The sequence below is a fragment of the Aspergillus caelatus genome (genome assembly GCF_009193585.1).
Source record: "Aspergillus caelatus strain CBS 763.97 unplaced genomic scaffold BDV27scaffold_5, whole genome shotgun sequence".
Lineage (NCBI taxonomy): Eukaryota > Fungi > Ascomycota > Eurotiomycetes > Eurotiales > Aspergillaceae > Aspergillus > Aspergillus caelatus.
Window position 1 is genome coordinate 64,728 of NW_022475268.1, and position 13,007 is coordinate 77,734.

A 13,007-nucleotide genomic window follows, 5' to 3' on the forward strand; every position below is an offset into this window, starting at 1 on the left:
GGTGGAGTGGTAGAGGAAAAAAACAACAGTGGTGGTCCTGATGGCATGCCTACAGAATAAGGCATGACCTGGGTAATAATTTGTTGGGATTGGGTCTAAAGAGAAAGGGGCTGGCTTATAATACTTGAAAAATCTTCCATGATAGGGGCTGGAGCGAATCGATATCCAGAGAGAGACTGGTCCCAGTAAAACTAGGAATTTGAGGAGTATGTATGTATACGACGGATATCGACGGATATCGACGGAAAAAAAAAAAAAAAAAAAAAGAAGAAAAAATAACAAACAAAACAGCACTGTATCGAGAAGTCTGGGTGGAAGTTTACTCCCTCCACTCCGTATACACTTTCCTAATAATGACTCGAGTGGCTGGGGGGGAGTAACAGGTCCAGTAGCCCAAATTTACATTACAGATACTTGGGTCATGAAACATGTATTACAAGCCCTTACCACGAGCTCGTATATGATACATAACTAGGCAGTTAGACCCTTTTTGTTAGTCACGTCCGAGCCATCCATGGAGTACTCTACAGCATTCGAAGGTGGGTGGCATGGGTATAGCATGAAGTGCACATGGGAGAGAAACCCCCCTGCATAGCGCTACAAAATAGTAGCACAAGAATGAAATAAGAGAAGAGGTACGCCCCGCACCAATGGTATCAGGCATACCCAATCTGACTATAGAATAGGTGGAAACCTCATTCTTGCCACTGGATCCGCCCGCTGCGGAACAAACTCATCATCCCGATAGGCAACAGCCCAGGATCCACAATGGTAAACCCACCAAATCGGTCGATAATCTCCTGCCCATATAACTCTGCCACCCATTTCCAATAGGCATCCATGTCTTCCCAGTTGCTTCGAATTCCTCTCAGGTTCTGGTGTCCGGAAAGCTGATTCAGTTCCCGGAAGATGGCACCGTTTGGATCGCATTCAATATGCTGTTGCTCTGGGCGTTGCAGAAGCTTTTCATATACCTCTTTTAGCTCACCTGTGAAACCATAACCGAGGAGCTCACGGTAGCGGATGTACTCCTCGAATGACATAAATGTGTGCGCGTCTGGTGGCTGGAAACCTTGATTACGGATGGTTGACTGTTGGTTGCTGTTGAGACGGTGCTCGTAGCGCAGCTTAGCAGAGGCGTATGCATCCCGTTCATCATCCAAGAATTTATCCAGAAGAATAGTTGGATCCTCAATAAGGGAATCGCGTAGGCCTACTAAGTGGATGAAGGGGCTAGAGAGTTCGAGACCGCCAAGCTCTATCGGTAGAAAAAAGTAACCGTCCGGCACAGACGTGATGTTGAAACGCGAGCCGATCATATCCCGAAGGAACTGGATTACACTTGTGTCACTTTTGCCGCCTTCAGGAGCAAGGGAAAACACTATGCGCTGGATTCGTTCATGAGTGGCGAGCATCATATCCACATGCTGGCGACCGAAGCAGTTGGCAGGCTTGCCGAAGTTGGACGTGAAGAAAGTGGTGGCATACGAGTTCCACGCCTGAATCCAACCAAAGACGCATTTGAGTTGGTCTTTTAACTGGCGGTTCAACTCCTCAACGTGGCTGTCTACCATCTGCTGGTCGATTTCAAAACGTCCCGACGCAGGATTGAGATATAGCATGCCCCACCGGATTTGCCCAGTAGGTAAGGCTGGGTCGAGGCCGGTCGGGCTTCCTGTAGCTTTGTGCACGATATGGGCTGTACCGGTTTTGGACGGATCTACAGAAATTCCCATGGTTTTGTTGAATCTTTGAATCGCCTTCCACGCGGTCACGCAGGTCTGATGGCTTGATGACCAGAACCAGAAGTCATCGTGAACTCGCCAGAGGAGCTCACCATCGGTCTTTTGATTGATCATAAAGTCAAGACAGAAGAGAATTGCCTCTCCAAACACGTCGCTGAGTACATGGGCCCCAGGCGTACCTCGCCGGCGCTGACGAGGCTCGGCGTGAGGCTCGTCAATGAACTTTAGTGGTGCTTTCAAGAAGCGCTGGAAAAATTCTAGCCATGTCTCGGAAATTCCAAAGAATTGAAGCACTGCATGAATGGTTGTATGGGATAGGTTTGGGTTTAGAGATTCATATTTGGATCGAAAGCAGGTCAACCCTCCTTCAAGTCGAGTCTTGATCAAAATGTCGGTGGTTAGGAGATGCAAAAGGTTTTGTTTCGCGTCCATTAAATTTTTAGGGTTGAAGATCTCACTCCTGCCGTCATTATCATCCTCATCACCGCTGTCATCGTCTTCGTCAATTCCCGCTTCCTCCTCGTAGAAGTTTGTTCTTCCCATCGGCCTACAGCGTTTCTTGTTGTGCCATACTGCACTGCTTCTCTGGGCTGACTGTTTGGTGCGTTTCCTGGCAGGGGGCAGATGTGGCTGTGAAGCTGCGGTTTGCATGGGGGCCTGTGCAACAGCAAACTGCGCAAAGTCCGCCTCTTCCTCCCCTTGGTCTAGGCTTCGGTCTTGCCCTTCATAGTCCAGAAGCTGAGACACAAAATACCCTTTGTGATATATTTTCTCTCGTGTAGTTTGCACACTATGCTGGGATGATCGATAGCCTAGAAAGAACTCGCGACGGCTCTTGTCAATTTCTGGAATGTTACCCCTGGGCGATTTCCACACCCCGCTAGCCTTTCGGAACTCTGTAAAGGCGTTCTTGAAGAAAACAGACCATTTAACGCCGATATACTGCAGGAAGATCGCCTGGATCAGATCCTCGTGCATGTAGATGTTATATGTTCCGTTCAGTTGGCGTCGCTGTTCTATGGGAACTTCTGTGCCCCAGGACCAAGCGTGCAGGGCCGTCATGCGCATGTTCAGCACGTCGGACAGCTCGTCCAGGATGGTCGTGTTGTTCAAGAAGTCTTTCAAGACCGTCCGCTTTTCTTCCGTCAGAAGATCGGATACGATCAGGCCCGAGATGATCCATCGTAGTGTGCTCGCAGAAAATAAATGAGAGTATGTCAATGACTCCTCAAACTCTCGTACTTTTCGTCGAAGCTCTTTGAAGGCTATCCGAACATCTTTAGCATCTTTTGATGGGTTTTGTAAGAGATCGCTAAGTAAAAGTTCAATTTCGTCTGTGTCGAGTTCAAGCGGCGTGAAGACGGCATCTTCCCATTGTTTCCGGGATTCCAACTTATCAGGACCTGGAATCGGCTCCGGCTCCTCAGTCATGGAGATATCGTCTTCCGGCAGGGGCTCCTTCTTAGTCGACAGCCATTCAATGGTCATCTGGCCAAAAAGTGTGGCAAACTCATACTTGAGCGTTTGCATTTCAAGATTGCTGAGGAGAGTTTGCTGCCATCGTTCCATGCTGGGCGGTGAGATCGAGGGGTCATACTGAGCCTGCTTGAGAAACCGATCGAGATTTGCAAGCAAGATCTCCAGGCGTTGATGGTTGCTGGTATGCCCACGGATCATGCGACCATTTACCACTGGAATTCCGAAGCACGTCTTGAGGCCATCAGATAATGCCGAAAGTCTTTCGATCGGGGAGTCTAATGCCTGTGCGGTCTGGAGTGTCGTCGCTTTGTGGCCGAGGAAGATCTCTTGTTTGCTGGAAAGCTCCCGCAGCTTGGCATGCGTAATGTCTTGCAGCGTTTGGGAGAATTCACTCTTGGCGGATGCCATGGTTACTGAATTTTCACTCGGTCTGGAGGTGTTGAACGGACGAAGAGTTGTTGACGGATGGCAGTCCTTTTATACCCTGCCTGGCCAGCTTCGCACGTCAGGAGATCCGAGGGCCAATGGCTGCCTGGTGTTAGCCTCGGTGGTTACCTAGCGGCGGGGTATTTATACCAATAAAAATCATTTAGGGGCTTTCAACTCGTATTTGTAATCCCTTCCACGATATGGTTTAGAATATTGACCCAATGAGTAAATAATCTACCTGTATATGCTTGATTAGGAGAAAAGAAGACATTGAGTCATTTCTGGATACCGGTCCTAGTATTCCTATATATTCTACTGCTTCACAGTCCACACGCTGCAAGCACTAACAAGGCACCTCCCTCGTCCCCATCCATGCGTCTTTCCGATACGCCAGCAAAAATCGCCCAATAGCCAAATGACCATTTGCAAGTGCTAGTTTCGCCGCCCGTTTCCTCTTTATGTCAAATTCTTCAGTGTTCGGGTGATAGTTCAACAGAAGGTGTAGAGTATCCAACCTGCCATTCTCTGCAGCGCTCTCAATAGCATTTCGTCCATGTTCTATGGCTGGTGCTCCATTGATGTCGACCCCAGCGCAAAGCAGCATCATCACTATGCGAATGTTGCCGCTGCTCGCGGCCCCTTGCAACGCCGTGATTCCGCCAAAGTGTGCAGCTCTGGCGTTGATATCGGCATTGAGATTCAGAAGGTATTGGGTCATCTGCACATAGCCAGAGCTTGCGGCCTCTTGAAGGGCCGTTCGACCTCTTCGTGGGCTGGGTAGGCCATTAACATTGGCGCCGTTTTTCACCAATAGGTCCACCATTTCGAAATTGTTTTGTGACACTGCAGTCTGGAGCGCAGTCTTTCCACCTTTCTCGTTTGCTGGTGCATTGATATCGGCTCCCCATTCAAGTAACAAGTGGACCATGTCGATATGACGTAGCTGGACGGCTTCTTGAAGGGCTGTGACGGCTCCCGCAAAGGTGGGTTGCCAGCGGCGATTCACAATGGCGCCTCTAGTAAGCAGGCACTGCACAAACCCCAAATTGCTCTGTCTTGCTGCTAGCTGAAGAAACGGCAGTGATGAAACTGTGTCAACATTGTTGACATCTGCCCCACCATTAAGCAGAAGTTCCAATAAAGACATATCACACTTCCAATGGTGCAAAGCTACCCCGATAATAACTTCCTTGGTGTTGGGATCCGAAGATATGATGCTGGGATCCATATCGAGCAGAAGTCGTATGAGTTCCAGGTTACAATTCTTCACAGCAGCCTCCATCACTGAAATCCCCCCAACTGCCCTTTCCTCTTTTACACTTGCGCCAAGCTGCAGTAGCATCTTCACTATCGTCAGGTGGTTTTGTTCAGCTGCAGATTGCAACGCGGTACGACCTCCATCCCAATAAGGACGGGCACTTATATTCGCTCCATAGTCTACCAGTACCTGGAATAGACTTTCATTCCCAAGTTCTGACGCCTTTTGCAAGGGGGTGCAGTTTGTGTGTGCACAGTAACCCATATTCGGGCTGGCGCCCTTTCGTAGCAAGTTTTTTGTCACATCTAGATTTCCCTCACTTACTGCCGTATGAAGAGATGCATATTTCTCCTGGCCCTTTGGGGGTTGGATATACGCGCCAGCCCGCAAAAGCAAATGTAGCATTTCCTCCCGTATTAACTGATCCTGGATTTTGGTCACCTCTTGGAGGGCATTCGTCCCTTCCATCCGACTTGCATCAGTGTTAACGGCTGCGCCTGCATCAAGAAGGAGTCTGACCCCTTCGATATTGCCTGCACGTACTGCTACCTGTAGTGCAGTTCTGCCACCCTCTCTGGCAGGTAGAGCATTTACATCTGCCCCTGCCTCAAGTAGGATACTCAGAAGGGCAGTGTCTGAGTGCGCAGAAGCGGCTTGCAGTGCTGTCCGCCCAAAACAGACACCAGCAGCAGCATTAACATTCGCCCCCTTCCGTAGTAGGATTTGGGCCAGTCTCTCATTTCCCATTAAGACAGCTGTCTGAAGTGCGGTGTGTCCGTATTTATTTCTGGGCCGTGCATCGACATGTGCACCAGCGCTCAATAGCATGCGGGTCATTGTGATATTTTGCGCTCTAATGGCGGCTTGCAGTGGGGTAAATACAGCCGGATAGTCCCAATCTTGCTCCAGAAGTTCGTCTCTCATCGCTCGAATAGGACAACCCCTCATGCTAGGATTAACGGCAGCTCCTTCCTCTAGCAAGAGCTGAACGGCCTCCCAGTTTTCGTTCTCTGCAGCTATGAGAATAGGGGATTTGAAGCGGAAACAATTCGAGACGAAGAGATCATAGAGACTGTCCCTAGAAGAAATATCGGATTCGTCGTCGCTGCTCTCGGAGCACTCGTCTTCAGATATCTCATCATCGTATCGATAACCAGAGCGAGAGTCAATGTCCGCTCCAGCCTCAATTAGAAGCTCTACAACCCCAGCTTCCTCCGATCTCCCGCATGCAATCTGCAATGCAGTTCCCCTTTTAGCCGTGGTGAAAGAGTTTGGATTAGCCTTCGCCTCGAGAAGCAATCGAATCACCTCAGTTTGCAACCCTTTCACGGCCAATTGCAAAGGTGTGAGGCGAGCAGAGTCTTGTGGGGGATGTGCATGGGCCCCCGAGTCAAGCAAGACTTTCACGGAATCATACGAGCCGTACAATTCAGTTGCAAGGTGCAGTGGTGTCATCCCATCCACTGCTAAATTGGGGTCTGCACCAGCATCCAGTAGCATCCTCACACAATCCAGTTGTCTCCCACAAAGCGCTCGGTGAAGAGACGTCCTACGCGAACCCAGCCCACTAGGGGCATCTATATCCGCTCCAGCATTGATGAGAATTTCACAGATCTCTATTTCGCCCATCGCTGCTGCACTAGCCAATAAATTGCTCATAAATATCTCCATTGTCGTGGTTTTCGAATGCAGTAGTGTTTTGAGTCTGAGCTGTGACCTGCTTTTCACAATAAGCGAAATCAATTTATCGGTTGACAATGTCGACAGCATGTTGTTCGAGGATAAGTAAACACAGAGGCTGAGATAGTGTGAGAGAATATCTGAACTGCGTGACTGAAATATACTCTCGGCCTTTCTTGTCAGATCAGTTCTGACATCGCCTATTGTGATGGGCTCAAGGAAAGAAAGACATTCACTCAAGGCTTTGTCATCGGTTTTTGGATGATAACGACATGAGAGAGCCAGTCGTGCCTGGCCGATTATCTCATCAATTAGGGAGTTGGAGTCGCATTGGATCGGTTCGCCCCAGTACATTGATGTTTGTGCCGTAGAGAGCATTGACTGCAAATTATGATCCAAATCTGCAATATTTTCATTTGGCAAAGTTGCAGTTGGTTGTCCGTCCGCTAGAACATGGAAGCCCGACGGGCTAAGTGGCGGGATCTCGATGGGAGACGCAAGAGGCATCCCATCAGCATTTGACCGAAGCCCGGATGCAGCAGGCGAGCTACTAGTAGCTGTGGAATATCTTGTCAATTTCACTGGCCAGAGAAAGCAAAGGTTATGAAAACACACCAGCTTCTATTAGGTCATGCGACCAGTCTATCTCGAGTAGGTCCATGGGAATTTCCGGGAGTACATCCTCTATCGACGCACGGGGAGTGCTGACAATGATCCCCTCGGGAGTCTTGGGGTCTGTATGTGACGGGATGAGTTAGCCTATCCACGGGAAGCTGAAGCATTCTGATGGGTGATTTCATACCAGAATCGCCCAGTTCCAGGTACTGAGATGATAACGAAACATAACGAGCTGTTTCCTTTCTCACCTTGGGCTCGGGGATGAGAGTACCGCGAATTGATACCTCTCCTGGGTCTTTTCCCTCTCTTTTACGTTTGTGGCGACTGTGGGCAATAAAACGCCATTCCTCTTCTTTAGCGTTTTTCTTGAGATTCCAGTTCCTGAACTGTCGGGAATATTGGTCCTGACTGCAATGATTGTCAATTATATTGCACGAAACCGTTCCGATTCACCACTGACCTTTTGCAAAAATTGTATCTCCCGGTCATATGTGCTCGTATCTGCTGGACAGACCATCGTTGATCTAGCCACAGGTATTGGAGCTCATCGCGATGACTTGCCCACTCCGCTTCTTCCTCCTTGCTACGAGCCATGTCAGAATGTATCGCAACGTGCTGTATTTAAGTCTAAGAAAATCGACTGTTCGGTGTGTAAGGATGAAGAAAGTCTCCCTGTCCATGTTGAGCAACTCCTTGGTGTTCTTATATCCTCGAATGTCTACCCGAGCAAACCGACAGGAGTATGAGAAAGAAACATTTTGAAATATTATTGGATGTCGCCAGAATCGGTGCATCAGACTGTTGCCAGGTTGATGGGGCTAAGCCTGAAAGTGTGTGCTATCGTGGTCCCTTGCCAGAATTGCGCATTCGAAAGATCGACGCCGCAAAGTCCAACGGGTAGTCGACATGCGGTGCCTGTCTATTGGTCGAAACCATTATGGCGGTTGACGAGGCTAATGCAAGGCCTGAGTCGTGATGTCCAATGTTATGTTAGTAAGAATACCAATCATGTTACAAGTAAACAGAAATGTGCAGATTCTGTCAGACCGCAACTTGACCCCAGAAGTACGTTGGTTCTCTTGCTTTTCTGCTTATTCCCTTCGGTGTTGCACGTACATCCAAAGTATCCTTGTTTTCATGTTGGTCACGTTCCTGCTTTTCGTTTAAATTTTTTTCTTTTTCTTCTTGTTTTTAATTCCATTTTTCTTTTTACTTTCGAATTTTCTTTCCTCTGTTTATATTTTTTTTTCTTTTTAAATATTATTTTTTTGTTCAGTTATTGGTGTATTCAAAGAGCGGTAAATTTATCCTCATACATTAGGATATGCGTGAGATACGATTTCCTTGGTATTTACTATTGTCTGACTGCCCTCTCTGAAAATTGCGAGATTAGATATACTCCCAGCGAGCTTATCAGTAGATAGATGGTCACTAATACTTATAAGAGTATCAGCCTATGGGATTTGTTTGGATAACATTCTCAAGGCTTAGGTAGTGTTCGAAAGGCTCCCTCGTATGCATTCAATTAGATATAGGATCCGACCTCGAAAATACAATCCACCATTGCAGTACCAGTCCTCTTGCAAGAATAGCTCATGTAACCCAAGGCAAAGATATGCCCAGTTGATTTGTGTTCCTGCTTGAATCACATCTTGCACCTCGAATACAAGAATAAGTTTACAGCACCTCTGTTAGTATGAATCAGGTAGTTTCGATTGAGAGGCATCTAACACGTTGCGAATATCGAAAGTTCTCTCGTGACCAGGTGGACAGCTGTGGTAGATCGTATCGATGATGACCATTAAGATTTCGATAGAAATATCAGCAACAATAGAACGCAACTCCACCGGGTGGCCAATAGGTTTCTCGTGCCCTTGAGTAGCCATTGTGACCAGTATTTGGATATCATGAGTCATAAGTCGACTCGAGGATATGTGTGTTCGATTAGAAATTCCTGCCGTACAACTGGGACTGTTCTGCTTGATCCAAGGTGCCGTATTGTCATAGTATGGATAGTCACAAGTGTCATGGACTAGGTCCAGCATCCAAAGTGTACGGTCCGCTCTCTAATATATCTCGATAGCTTGTATGAATGCACGTAGGTCCTGCTTCGCAACACCGTGTCCCAGGAACTGGTCAACCAGTAGTCAGCAGTGTGGATGCATGACATATCCAATAAGCGCACTGTTCGCTCTATTGTAGTCGACCTCAAAGAGATTGGCTATATGAGAATCGATGTTCCATCTCTGACGCGCCATTTAAGGCCCAGGAAAGACAAGCGCCTTATCTGAATCAATCATTATAGGAGCAGGGCGGCACTTCCCTCCTGTCTCCAACATGATATGTGGAGATATTCCGGATAACGATAGGCGGCCTGTCTTTGGATCGCCAAGGACTAAAATTTCTGTTATGTGAGGTGTGCTCAGCAGAGGGTGGAAAACAGTGTAGATCACTTACTTTGCGCGATTAAATAAAAGGACCACATCGGAGGGTCCGTTCCCAGACCCAAGTGCCCAAGCTCGGCTGCTGGCACAATGAGGCATTTCCTCTTGTTGAACTTTCATGCTGCCCATGCCCCCCCGTCCTTATGCGCTTTCTTCGATTCTCCTCCTATGTATAAGGCACACTCTATCCCACGCAGTATACAACAGACACGTGGGTCCTTATTGGTAAACATTTTAGGAATTGCTGTTAAGAAGAAAAGGAAGCGATGGAAGTGTAGGTCCTATATCATTATGGCTCAAATGAATGACGCGATATTGATGGAAGAGTTCAGAAAGTGGTGCATAGTATCATGGCTATCCCGCTCGGTAAGCAGTACCTCATACCAAGGTCTCGCTCTGCGTCACATTGTTTGCAATTGCCTACGTGTACCTTTCTTTACAGAATGAACCCTTAGAACTTCCTCGGCCTCCCTGCCTCCCTCCCGTTCCGATGACTATTGTTTCAATATAGGAGAACTGAAGATTGAAGACCAGTTGTTATCATAGAACAGTAATTATACGTTATGATATCCACAGATACAGTTAGATGCATGATGAATGAGCGTACCTAGATTCTTTTGTGATGCTGTCTTTCAGGACAGTGAACCACGGATATCCCGTAGGCCATTACACACACTTGAATGCACTGCTCCAAACTTTTTCTATCATCAAGCCGCTTTGCCTCTCTAAGTACTATAATATACTATTTTCACAGGCGTTAAATGGTCCTAATGGAATGAGTTCAGTCTATGTTACCCAGTGTTTCCATTTTACGTCAACTCACCACCCCATCCGATATGCAGATACCGAATTAGGCTTCCCGCCTTCAAACTAACCCGATACGGAAACGTATCCGCCCGATCCTATTGACCAGGGTCAATGTAAGAAGCTGTCCAGAGAATACCTCATATAAACAAGGGTCAATAGGGTGATCGAGGGGAATAGGGTACTTGTGGAGGGTCCTGAAACTCTAACAATCCTGCCCCATGTGAAGGGGTCGGGGAGCCGATGTTGGTAATATATAGAAACGCTCTTTGACTTCTCCTGCTACTAATGCCACTGTTATTTCCGCCAGCATTCTTCCTCCACTGCCTACTCTCGGCAATCCCTATCAGTGATTTTTCTGTCTTTTTCACAGGAGTAAGCGAATCTAGTTTTCACGATGCCCGACCCAAGCTCGACCAGAAAGCCATATTTCGGCCTCAAAGGAGGCTGGCTGACTTTTTGGATGGCCATTGCATGTGCCACAGACATGACCTTCTTTGGATATGACCAGGGTGTCTTTGGTGCGGACTGATAAACGTACTTCCAACAACACATTATACTGATTTATGTTAAGCGGTGTCATTGTTATGGATGACTTCCTTGATGTCTTACATCTCGACGGGAAGACTTAGATAATCTCAACTGTGACTGCGGTGTACGATGTTGGTTGCTTTTTCGGCGCCATTGCCTTGATGGTATTAGGGGAGAGACTTGGTCGAAAGAAATCTATTCTATGGGGAACCATCATCATGTCCATTGGCGCCATACTCCAGATTGCCGCCTACGGTGTCCCACAAATGATCGTTGGCCGTATTGTTGCTGGGATAGGCAACGGTATTAATACAGCTACGGCACCTATGTGGCAGGGTGAAACATCTCAAGCAAAATGGAGGGGGAAGCTGGTGGTACTCGAGCTGGTCATGTGCATCGCCGGTTACTCTCTGTCCACTTGGATGACCTTTGCCTTCTCCTTCCTTAGTGGACCAGTTACCTGGCGATTCCCCCTTGCCTTCCAGTTTGTTTTTATTTTCATCATTATTGGGACAGATTCCTGACTTCCTGAGTCCCCTCGCTGGCTGATTGCTCACCAATTCCCCGATAAAGCTAGGGTGATTCTTGCCGATATTGAGGATCTCGATATCAACGACCCTTACGTCATCGCTCAGCACACCACAATTACTGCTGCCGTCCAATATGGACAAGAGAACAATATTCCCTGGAGTCAACTCCTGCGTGGCCAAACGGGACACCAGAGAGGCACGTACGCTATCCGCCGACTTCTTTTAGGAGCCGGTTCTCAGGCCATGCAACAGTTGGCGGGGATCAATGTCACCTCCTACTATTTTGACTACTCTCTTAATAGAGTCCGTTGGCCTGTCTAATCGTCTTGCACGTCTTCTCACCGCGTGTAATTCGATTTCTTATCTTCTGTTTGGTATCTTTGCTATCCCCAATATTGAGCGATTTGGTCGCCGCCAGATATTGATGATATGCTCCCTGGGTCACGGTATATGTTATCTCCTTATCACTGTGTTGATTTGCTTCAACGAGATGGAGGAATACGGCTCCAAGCAAAAGGTGGCCTCCGCTTCTGTTGCGTTCTTCTTTTGTTACTATCTTTTCTTTGGTTGTGGCTTCCAGGGAATCCCATGGTTACTCCCTGTAGAGTTGAACTCGCTGACTATGCGGACAAAGGGAGTCTCGATTGCGACTGCCACAAACTGGGCGTTCAACCTTATGTTAGTTGAGATCACGCCCATTGGCATCAAGGCATTGGACTAGAAGTTCTACATTATTTGGACGGTTTTCAACTTTTCTTTCATCCCGCTTATTTACTGCTTCTATCCCGAGACCGCAAATCGCTCGTTAGACGACATCGACCGTTTCTTTATTGAGGACAAAGGAATGTTTATCAACAATAACCCCGACGCTACGTCCGCGAACCGTCCAACCCGATATATCGAGTGTGAGCTAGATATCATGAACGCGCAGGATAAGGCCGACGCTACCCACATGGAAGTAGTTGTTGAGGGAAGGCCTGAACGGTAGATGTTTTCGAAACTTTCTGCTTGGCAGTAATATGGTTTGCATGTGTGTATATATAGTATGACAATCATGAAATTATATAAATAAACATTTAATATCCAAACTATTCTACCACATGATTCCTCTTATAGAAGCTAGGGCCAAGTATCCGTCAGGTTGCACGATATGCTACACTGGGCGGGCAGATCGGTCCTTATCCACGGGGTGACGTAGAGTGCGTCTCAGGTCAAACGAACCTAGGGCTACGGCGGGCCGATTTCCCGCTTAGGAAAGTCCGCGAAGGGCACAGGTCCTCGCAGCCAAATGTTCAAGTCAATAACCCTTGCACCCCACACTTTTCTTCAACCAGCCGGTGGACTACCATCGGGAATTATACTTTGAGTATGGAAGGTAGAAGCAAGCACTTTACTTTGGTTGGTAATGGTGTGAGGGGTCGTCAATCCAGTCGCCAGAGCAAGCAGTGCTGCATCCATGAATCTAGAAACCCTCCACAGCTGCCTGGGC

General features: G+C 47.7%; 3 protein-coding genes across 3 annotated transcripts; 1 reads left to right on the forward strand and 2 right to left on the reverse strand.

Moving 5' to 3' along the window:
• Positions 1–3,729: 3,729 nt before the first annotated feature.
• BDV27DRAFT_152312 (ankyrin repeat-containing domain protein) lies at positions 3,730–7,803 on the reverse strand (the record flags this gene model as incomplete). Its single annotated transcript, XM_032071539.1, has 5 exons — positions 3,730–3,752; positions 4,002–7,148; positions 7,207–7,326; positions 7,394–7,617; positions 7,670–7,803. The coding sequence occupies 5 exons, from the start codon at positions 7,801–7,803 to the stop codon at positions 3,730–3,732; spliced, it is 3,648 nt and encodes a 1,215-aa protein (XP_031933237.1).
• Positions 7,804–8,696: 893 nt separating this feature from the next.
• Positions 8,697–9,886, reverse strand: BDV27DRAFT_140602 (uncharacterized protein; the record flags this gene model as incomplete). The annotated part of the gene is made up of 7 exons (XM_032069690.1): positions 8,697–8,897; positions 8,943–9,271; positions 9,308–9,341; positions 9,378–9,455; positions 9,486–9,604; positions 9,667–9,755; positions 9,837–9,886. 7 exons carry the CDS (start codon positions 9,884–9,886, stop codon positions 8,697–8,699), a joined length of 900 nt encoding a protein of 299 aa, XP_031933238.1.
• A 968-nt stretch (positions 9,887–10,854) lies between these two features.
• BDV27DRAFT_140603 (major facilitator superfamily domain-containing protein) lies at positions 10,855–12,506 on the forward strand (the record flags this gene model as incomplete). Its single annotated transcript, XM_032069691.1, has 5 exons — positions 10,855–10,971; positions 11,090–11,476; positions 11,624–11,678; positions 11,821–12,200; positions 12,240–12,506. 5 exons carry the CDS (start codon positions 10,855–10,857, stop codon positions 12,504–12,506), a joined length of 1,206 nt encoding a protein of 401 aa, XP_031933239.1.
• Between the last annotated feature and the right edge of the window lie 501 nt (positions 12,507–13,007).